We start from the raw sequence: 10,000 nt of genomic DNA, 5'->3' as shown, positions 1-10,000 counted from the left end.
CCACCCTGGCTACGAAGCCTAGAGGTAACTAACCAACCACCCTGGCTACGAAGCATAGAGGTAAGTAACCAACCACCCTGGCTACGAAGCATAGAGGTAACTTACCAACCACCCTGGTTACGAAGCCCAGAGGTAACTAACCAACCACCCTGGCTATGAAGCCTAGAGGTAACTAACCAACCACCCTAGCTACGAAGCCCAGAGGTAACTTACCAAACACCCTAGCTACGAAGCCCAGAGGTAACTTACCAAACACCCTAGCTACAGCTGCCCAGAGGTAACTAACCAACCACCCTGGCTACGAAGCCTGGAGGTAACTAACCAACCACCCTGGCTACGAAGCTAGAGGTAACTAACCAACCACCCTGGAAGCCAGAGGTACAACCAACCACCCTGGCTAATCTGAAGCCTAGAGGTAACTAACCAACCACCCTGGCTACGAAGCATACAGGGTAACTAACCAACCACCCTGGCTACGAAGCCCAGAGGTAACTATCCAACCACCCTGGCTACGAAAGCCCAGAGGTAACTAACCAACCACCCTGGCTATGAAGCCTAGAGGTAACTAACCAACCACCCTGGGTAACTAACCACCCTGGCTATGAGCCTAGAGGTAACATCTGAACCACCCTGGCTACCCAGAGGTAACTAACCAACCACCCTGGCTACGAAGCCCAGAGGTAACTATCCAACCACCCTGGCTACGAAGCCAGAGGTACATCTGAATCACCCTGGGGGGCATAGAGGTAATCTGAATCTGGTGGGGGGGACACCTGAATCTGGTGGGGGAGATGGGTCAACTGGCCACCTGGTGGGGTAACTAACCAACCACCCTGGCTATGAAGCCTCAGAGGTAACTAACCAACCACCCTAGCTACGAAGCCCAGAGGTAACTTACCAAACACCCTAGCTACGAAGCCTAGGGGGAAGTGCGAGGCGAAGGCCGTGAGGAACCAGGGAGCAGCGTAGAGAGACGGTCCTATCTCATGCTGTTCCAGATGGACGTAGAGGTCTCTGTGGTAGTCATGGAGGAGACGGGACAGCTGGTACATCTGAATCTGGTGGGGGGGAGAGACGGGTCAGCTGGTACATCTGAATCTGGTGGGGGGGGGGGGACAGCTGGTACATCTGAATCTGGTGGGGGAGACGGGTCAGACATCTGGGTGGGGGAGACAGCTGGTACATCTGAATCTGGTGGGGGGAGACAGCTGGTACATCTGAATCTGGTGGGGGGGGGGAGACGGGTCAGCTGGTACATCTGAATCTGGTGGGGGGAGACGGGTCAGCTGGTACATCTGAATCTGGTGGGGGGAGATGGGTCAGCTGGTACATCTGGTGGGGGGAATGAATCTGGTGGGGGGAGATGGGTCAGCTGGTACATCTGAATCTGGTGGGGGGAGACGGGTCAGCTGGTACATCTGAATCTGGGGGGGGGATGGGTCAGCTGGTACATCTGAATCTGGTGGGGGGAGATGGGTCAGCTGGTACATCTGAATCTGGTGGGGGGGGGGAGACGGGTCAGCTGGTACATCTGAATCTGGTGGGGGGGGGTCAGACGGGGTGGGGGATCAGCTGGTACATCTGAATCTGGTGGGGGGATGGGTCAGCTGGTACATCTGAATCTGGTGGGGGGATGGGTCAGCTGGTACATCTGAATCTGGTGGGGGGATGGGTCAGCTGGTACATCTGAATCTGGTGGGGGGATGGGTCAGCTGGTACATCTGAATCTGGTGGGGGGAGAGCTGGTACATCTGGGTCAGCTGGTACATCTGAATCTGGTGGGGGACATGGGTCAGCTGGTACATCTGAATCTGGTGGGGGGACATGGGTCAGCTGGTACATCTGAATCTGGTGGGGGGACATGGGTCAGCTGGTACATCTGAATCTGGTGGGGGAGATGGGTCAGCTGGTACATCTGAATCTGGTGGGGGAATCTGGTGGGGGATGGGTCAGCTGGTACATCTGAATCTGGTGGGGGAGACGGGACAGCTGGTACATCTGAATCTGGTGGGGGGGAGACGGGTCAGCTGGTACATCTGAATCTGGTGGGGGGAGACGGGTCAGCTGGTACATCTGAATCTGGTGGGGGACGGGTCAGCTGGTACATCTGAATCTGGTGGGGGGAGACGGGTCAGCTGGTACATCTGAATCTGGTGGGGGAGATGGGTCAGCTGGTACATCTGAATCTGGTGGGGGAGACGGGTCAGCTGGTACATCTGAATCTGGTGGGGGAGACGGGACAGCTGGTACATCTGAATCTGGTGGGGGGAGATGGGTCAGCTGGTACATCTGAATCTGGTGGGGGAGACGGGTCAGCTGGTACATCTGAATCTGGTGGGGGAGATGGGTCAGCTGGTACATCTGAATCTGGTGGGGGGAGACGGGTCAGCTGGTACATCTGAATCTGGTGGGGGAGACGGGTCAGCTGGTACATCTGAATCTGGTGGGGGAGACGGGTCAGCTGGTACATCTGAATCTGGTGGGGGAGACGGGTCAGCTGGTACATCTGAATCTGGTGGGGGGGGAGACGGGTCAGCTGGTACATCTGAATCTGGTGGGGGAGACGGGTCAGCTGGTACATCTGAATCTGGTGGGGGGAGACGGGTCAGCTGGTACATCTGAATCTGGTGGGGGGAGAGGGTCAGCTGGTACATCTGAATCTGGTGGGGGGACGGGTCAGCTGGTACATCTGAATCTGGTGGGGGGAGATGGGTCAGCTGGTACATCTGAATCTGGTGGGGGGATGGGTCAGCTGGTACATCTGAATCTGGTGGGGGAGATGGGTCAGCTGGTACATCTGAATCTGGTGGGGGAGATGGGTCAGCTGGTACATCTGAATCTGGTGGGGGAGACGGGTCAGCTGGTACATCTGAATCTGGTGGGGGGGAGACGGGTCAGCTGGTACATCTGAATCTGGTGGGGGGGAGACGGGACAGCTGGTACATCTGAATCTGGTGGGGGGAGATGGGTCAGCTGGTACATCTGAATCTGGTGGGGGGGAGACGGGTCAGCTGGTACATCTGAATCTGGTGGGGGGGGATGGGTCAGCTGGTACATCTGAATCTGGTGGGGGGAGATGGGTCAGCTGGTACATCTGAATCTGGTGGGGGGAGATGGGTCAGCTGGTACATCTGAATCTGGTGGGGGAGATGGGTCAGCTGGTACATCTGAATCTGGTGGGGGAGATGGGTCAGCTGGTACATCTGAATCTGGTGGGGGGAGATGGGTCAGCTGGTACATCTGAATCTGGTGGGGGAGATGGGTCAGCTGGTACATCTGAATCTGGTGGGGGGAGATGGGTCAGCTGGTACATCTGAATCTGGTGGGGGAGATGGGTCAGCTGGTACATCTGAATCTGGTGGGGGGATGGGTCAGCTGGTACATCTGAATCTGGTGGGGGGGACATGGGTCAGCTGGTACATCTGAATCTGGTGGGGGGACATGGGTCAGCTGGTACATCTGAATCTGGTGGGGGGACATGGGTCAGCTGGTACATCTGAATCTGGTGGGGGAGACATGGGTCAGCTGGTACATCTGAATCTGGTGGGGGGATGGGTGGGTCAGCTGGTACATCTGAATCTGGTGGGGGGAGACGGGTCAGCTGGTACATCTGAATCTGGTGGGGGGGGGGAGATGGGTCAGCTGGTACATCTGAATCTGGTGGGGGGAGATGGGTCAGCTGGTACATCTGAATCTGGTGGGGGAGACGGGACAGCTGGTACATCTGAATCTGGTAGGGGGAGACGGGACAGCTGGTACATCTGAATCTGGTGGGGGAGACGGGTCAGCTGGTACATCTGAATCTGGTGGGGGAGACGGGTCAGCTGGTACATCTGAATCTGGTGGGGGAGACGGGACAGCTGGTACATCTGAATCTGGTGGGGGGGAGATGGGTCAGCTGGTACATCTGAATCTGGTGGGGGAGACGGGTCAGCTGGTACATCTGAATCTGGTGGGGGGAGATGGGTCAGCTGGTACATCTGAATCTGGTGGGGGAGACGGGTCAGCTGGTACATCTGAATCTGGTGGGGGGAGATGGGTCAGCTGGTACATCTGAATCTGGTGGGGGAGACGGGTCAGCTGGTACATCTGAATCTGGTGGGGGAGATGGGTCAGCTGGTACATCTGAATCTGGTGGGGGGAGATGGGTCAGCTGGTACATCTGAATCTGGTGGGGGAGACGGGTCAGCTGGTACATCTGAATCTGGTGGGGGAGACGGGACAGCTGGTACATCTGAATCTGGTGGGGGGCGGGTCAGCTGGTACATCTGAATCTGGTGGGGGGAGACGGGACAGCTGGTACATCTGAATCTGGTGGGGGGGGACAGCTGGTACATCTGAATCTGGTGGGGGAGACGGGACAGCTGGTACATCTGAATCTGGTAGGGGGAGACGGGACAGCTGGTACATCTGAATCTGGGGGGAGGGGGCACCTGTAGTATCATCATGTCAGGTCTGTACTGCTTGGTGTGGTACCTGTAGTATCACCATGTCAGGTCTGTACTGCTTGGTGTGGTACCTGTAGTATTATCATGTCAGGTCTGTACTGCTTGGTGTGGTACCTGTAGTATTATCATGTCAGGTCTGTACTGCTTGGTGTGGTACCTGTAGTATCACCATGTCAGGTCTGTACTGCTTGGTGTGGTACCTGTAGTATCACCATGTCAGGTCTGTACTGCTTGGTGTGGTACCTGTAGTATTATCATGTCAGGTCTGTACTGCTTGGTGTGGTACCTGTAGTATTATCATGTCAGGTCTGTACTGCTTGGTGTGGTACCTGTAGTATCATCATGTCAGGTCTGTACTGCTTGGTGTGGTACCTGTAGTATTATCATGTCAGGTCTGTACTGCTTGGTGTGGTACCTGTAGTATCATCATGTCAGGTCTGTACTGCTTGGTGTGGTACCTGTAGTATCATCATGTCAGGTCTGTACTGCTTGGTGTGGTACCCTGTAGTATCACCATGTCAGGCCTGTACTGCTTGGTGTGGTACCTGTAGTATCACCATGTCAGGTCTGTACTGCTTGGTGTGGTACCTGTAGTATTATCATGTCAGGTCTGTACTGCTTGGTGTGGTACCTGTAGTATTATCATGTCAGGTCTGTACTGCTTGGTGTGGTACCTGTAGTATCATCATGTCAGGTCTGTACTGCTTGGTGTGGTACCTGTAGTATCATCATGTCAGGTCTGTACTGCTTGGTGTGGTACCTGTAGTATCACCATGTCAGGTCTGTACTGCTTGGTGTGGTACCTGTAGTATTATCATGTCAGGCCTGTACTGCTTGGTGTGGTACCTGTAGTATTATCATGTCAGGTCTGTACTGCTTGGTGTGGTACCTGTAGTATCACCATGTCAGGTCTGTACTGCTTGGTGTGGTACCTGTAGTATTATCATGTCAGGTCTGTACTGCTTGGTGTGGTACCTGTAGTATCACCATGTCAGGTCTGTACTGCTTGGTGTGGTACCTGTAGTATCATCATGTCAGGTCTGTACTGCTTGGTGTGGTACCTGTAGTATCATCATGTCAGGTCTGTACTGCTTGGTGTGGTACCTGTAGTATTATCATGTCAGGTCTGTACTGCTTGGTGTGGTACCCTGTAGTATCACCATGTCAGGTCTGTACTGCTTGGTGTGGTACCTGTAGTATCATCATGTCAGGTCTGTACTGCTTGGTGTGGTACCTGTAGTATTATCATGTCAGGTCTGTACTGCTTGGTGTGGTACCTGTAGTATCATCATGTCAGGTCTGTACTGCTTGGTGTGGTACCTGTAGTATCATCATGTCAGGTCTGTACTGCTTGGTGTGGTACCCTGTAGTATCACCATGTCAGGCCTGTACTGCTTGGTGTGGTACCTGTAGTATCACCATGTCAGGTCTGTACTGCTTGGTGTGGTACCCTGTAGTATCACCATGTCAGGCCTGTACTGCTTGGTGTGGTACCTGTAGTATCACCATGTCAGGTCTGTACTGCTTGGTGTGGTACCTGTAGTATTATCATGTCAGGTCTGTACTGCTTGGTGTGGTACCTGTAGTATCACCATGTCAGGTCTGTACTGCTTGGTGTGGTACCTGTAGTATCATCATGTCAGGTCTGTACTGCATGGTGTGGTACCTGTAGTATCATCATGTCAGGTCTGTACTGCATGGTGTGGTACCTGTAGTATTATCATGTCAGGTCTGTACTGCTTGGTGTGGTACCTGTAGTATTATCATGTCAGGTCTGTACTGCTTGGTGTGGTACCCTGTAGTATCACCATGTCAGGTCTGTACTGCTTGGTGTGGTACCTGTAGTATTATCATGTCAGGTCTGTACTGCTTGGTGTGGTACCTGTAGTATTATCATGTCAGGTCTGTACTGCTTGGTGTGGTACCTGTAGTATCACCATGTCAGGTCTGTACTGCTTGGTGTGGTACCTGTAGTATTATCATGTCAGGTCTGTACTGCTTGCGAAGCCCCATATGATACATGAGGAACTGGAGCATGTTGAAGGCCTCCTCCTCTCCCATGTGCAACAACAATACTCCTGCTACGAAGCTGAGACCCTGACAGTATCCCACCTAGAGAGAGGAGGAGGTGGTGGGGAGAGAGGAGGAGGTGGTGGGGAGAGAGGGAAGGAGAGAGGAAGAGGTGGGGAGAGGGAAGGAGAGAGGGGGAGAGGGAAGGAAAGATGGGGGAGAGGGAGGGAGAGAGGGAAGGAGAGACGGGGAGAGGAAGGAGAGAGGGAAGGAGAGACGGGGAGAGGAAGGAGAGAGGGAAGGAGAGAGGGAAGGAGAGAGGGAAGGAGAGAGGGAAGGAGAGACAGGGAGAGGAAGGAGAGAGGGAAGGAGAGAGGGAAGGAGAGACGGGGAGAGGGAAGGAGAGAGGGAAGGAGAGACGGGGAGAGGGAAGGAGAGACGGGGAGAGGGAAGGAGAGAGGGAAGGAGAGACGGGGAGAGGGAAGGAGAGAGGGAAGGAGAGACGGGGAGAGGGAGGGAGAGACGGGGAGAGGGAAGGAGAGAGGGAAGGAGAGACGGGGAGAGGGAGGGAGAGACGGGGAGAGGGAAGGAGAGAGGGAAGGAGAGACGGGGAGAGGGAAGGAGAGAGGGAAGGAGAGACGGGGAGAGGGAAGGAGAGAGGGAAGGAGAGACGGGAGAGGGAGGGAGAGACGGGGAGAGGGAAGGAGAGAGGGAAGGAGAGAGGAAAGGAGAGAGGAAAGGAGAGACGGGGAGAGGGAAGGAGAGACGGGGAGAGGGAAGGAGAGAGGGAAGGAGAGACGGGGAGAGGGAAGGAGAGAGGAAAGGAGAGAGGGAAGGAGAGACAGGGAGAGGGAAGGAGAGACAGGGAGAGGGAAGGAGAGACGGGGAGAAGAGGAAGAGGTGATGGATGGTATCTCCCAAAATGCAACAGATTTTTATTTTAATCACTACAATAAACGGATGAATTTCCGTGTGTGTGTGTGTGCGTGTGCGTGTGCGTGTGTGTGTGTGTGTGTGTGTACCTCTGGGTCCAGTAGAGAGTAGGCCTTCAGGAGGTTATAGAGACACAGCTGACCAGACCCCAACTGAGCCTGGAAATAAGGATGGGTCGGAAAGGTACGACCTGAGAGACAGAGAGAGAGAGAGAGAGACAGAGAGAGAGAGACAGAGACAGAGAGAGACAGAGAGAGAGAGAGAGAGAGAGAGAGAGAGAGACAGAGAGAGAGAGAGAGAGAGAGACAGAGACAGAGAGAGAGAGAGAGAGACAGAGAGAGAGACAGAGAGAGAGACAGAGAGAGAGAGACAGAGAGAGAGAGAGAGAGAGAGAGAGAGAGAGAGAGACAGAGACAGAGACAGAGAGAGAGAGAGAGAGAGAGAGAGACAGAGAGAGAGAGAGAGAGAGAGAGAGAGAGAGAGAGAGAGAGAGAGAGAGAGAGAGAGAGAGAGAGAGAGAGAGAGAGAGAGAGAGAGAGAGAGAGAGAGAGATAGAGACAGAGAGAGAGAGACAGAGAGAGAGAGAGAGAGAGAGAGACAGAGAGAGAGAGAGAGAGAGAGAGACAGAGAGAGAGAGAGAGAGACAGAGAGAGACAGAGAGAGAGAGACAGAGACAGAGAGAGACAGAGAGAGAGAGAGAGAGAGAGAGAGAGAGAGAGAGAGAGAGACAGAGAGAGAGAGAGAGAGACAGAGAGAGTTTAGCCAGGATCACTAAAACACCCATTCTAATGACTGCTTTAGCCAGGATCACTACAACACCATTCTAATGACTGCTTTAGCCAGGATCACTACAACACCATTCTAATGACTGCTTTAGCCAGGATCACTAAAACACCATTCTAATGACTGCTGTAGCCAGGATCACTACAACACCATTCTAATGACTGCTTTAGCCAGGATCACTACAACACCATTCTAATGACTGCTTTAGCCAGGATCACTACAACACCATTCTAATGACTGCTTTAGCCAGGATCACTAAAACACCATTCTAATGACTGCTTTAGCCAGGATCACTACAACACCATTCTAATGACTGCGTTTAGCCAGGATCACTACAACACCATTCTAATGACTGCTTTAGCCAGGATCACTAAAACACCATTCTAATGACTGCGTTTAGCCAGGATCACTACAACACCATTCTAATGACTGCTTTAGCCAGGATCACTACAACACCATTCTAATGACTGCTTTAGCCAGGATCACTACAACACCATTCTAATGACTGCTTTAGCCAGGATCACTACAACACCATTCTAATGACTGCTTTAGCCAGGATCACTACAACACCATTCTAATGACTGCTTTAGCCAGGATCACTACAACACCATTCTAATGACTGCTTTAGCCAGGATCACTACAACACCATTCTAATGACTGCTTTAGCCAGGATCACTACAACACCATTCTAATGACTGCTTTAGCCAGGATCACTACAACACCATTCTAATGACTGCTTTAGCCAGGATCACTACAACACCATTCTAATGACTGCTTTAGCCAGGATCACTACAACACCATTCTAATGACTGCTTTAGCCAGGATCACTACAACACCATTCTAATGACTGCTTTAGCCAGGATCACTACAACACCATTCTAATGACTGCTTTAGCCAGGATCACTACAACACCATTCTAATGACTGCTTTAGCCAGGATCACTACAACACCATTCTAATGACTGCTTTAGCCAGGATCACTACAACACCATTCTAATGACTGCTTTAGCCAGGATCACTACAACACCATTCTAATGACTGCTTTAGCCAGGATCACTACAACACCATTCTAATGACTGCTTTAGCCAGGATCACTACAACACCATTCTAATGACTGCTTTAGCCAGGATCACTACAACACCATTCTAATGACTGCTTTAGCCAGGATCACTACAACACCATTCTAATGACTGCTTTAGCCAGGATCACTACAACACCATTCTAATGACTGCTTTAGCCAGGATCACTACAACACCATTCTAATGACTGCTTTAGCCAGGATCACTACAACACCATTCTAATGACTGCTTTAGCCAGGATCACTACAACACCATTCTAATGACTGCTTTAGGATCACTACAACACCATTCTAATGACTGCTTTAGCCAGGATCACTACAACACCATTCTGCGTTTAGCCAGGATCACTACAACACCATTCTAATGACTGCTTTAGCCAGGATCACTACAACACCATTCTAATGACTGCTTTAGCCAGGATCACTACAACACCATTCTAATGACTGCTTTAGCCAGGATCACTACAACACCATTCTAATGACTGCTTTAGCCAGGATCACTACAACACCATTCTAATGACTGCTTTAGCCAGGATCACTACAACACCATTCTAATGACTGCTTTAGCCAGGATCACTACAACACCATTCTAATGACTGCTTTAGCCAGGATTTTCTAGCTGCAGGATCACTACAACACCATTCTAATGACTGCTTTAGCCAGGATCACTACAACACCATTCTAATGACTGCTTTAGCCAGGATCACTACAACACCATTCTAATGACTGCTTTAGCCAGGATCACTACA

The 10,000-nt window shown here is 52.0% G+C and overlaps 1 protein-coding gene and 1 long non-coding RNA gene across 2 annotated transcripts in view; both read right to left on the bottom strand.

The window, feature by feature from the left end:
- The window catches only part of LOC118382501 (TBC1 domain family member 1-like), a gene marked incomplete at its 5' end in the record, with an annotated part of 41,719 nt that overhangs the window by 12,229 nt on the left and 19,490 nt on the right, over positions 1–10,000 (bottom strand). Inside the window, 3 exons of the mRNA XM_052514486.1 lie at positions 899–1,058; positions 6,417–6,560; positions 7,481–7,581. Coding sequence (XP_052370446.1) covers positions 899–1,058; positions 6,417–6,560; positions 7,481–7,581 — 405 coding nt within the window. The remainder of the gene's footprint in view (positions 1–898; positions 1,059–6,416; positions 6,561–7,480; positions 7,582–10,000) is intronic.
- LOC127927807 (uncharacterized) lies at positions 4,843–6,353 on the bottom strand. Its single transcript, XR_008129120.1, has 5 exons — positions 6,331–6,353; positions 5,640–5,725; positions 5,424–5,552; positions 5,080–5,251; positions 4,843–4,906 (listed from the first exon to the last, which is right to left on the bottom strand). It is a non-coding gene; the product is annotated as an uncharacterized LOC127927807 (long non-coding RNA).

Source organism: Oncorhynchus keta, unplaced genomic scaffold, assembly GCF_023373465.1.
Source record: "Oncorhynchus keta strain PuntledgeMale-10-30-2019 unplaced genomic scaffold, Oket_V2 Un_scaffold_17597_pilon_pilon, whole genome shotgun sequence".
Lineage (NCBI taxonomy): Eukaryota > Metazoa > Chordata > Actinopteri > Salmoniformes > Salmonidae > Oncorhynchus > Oncorhynchus keta.
This window is presented reverse-complemented; position numbering and strand designations above follow the sequence as displayed.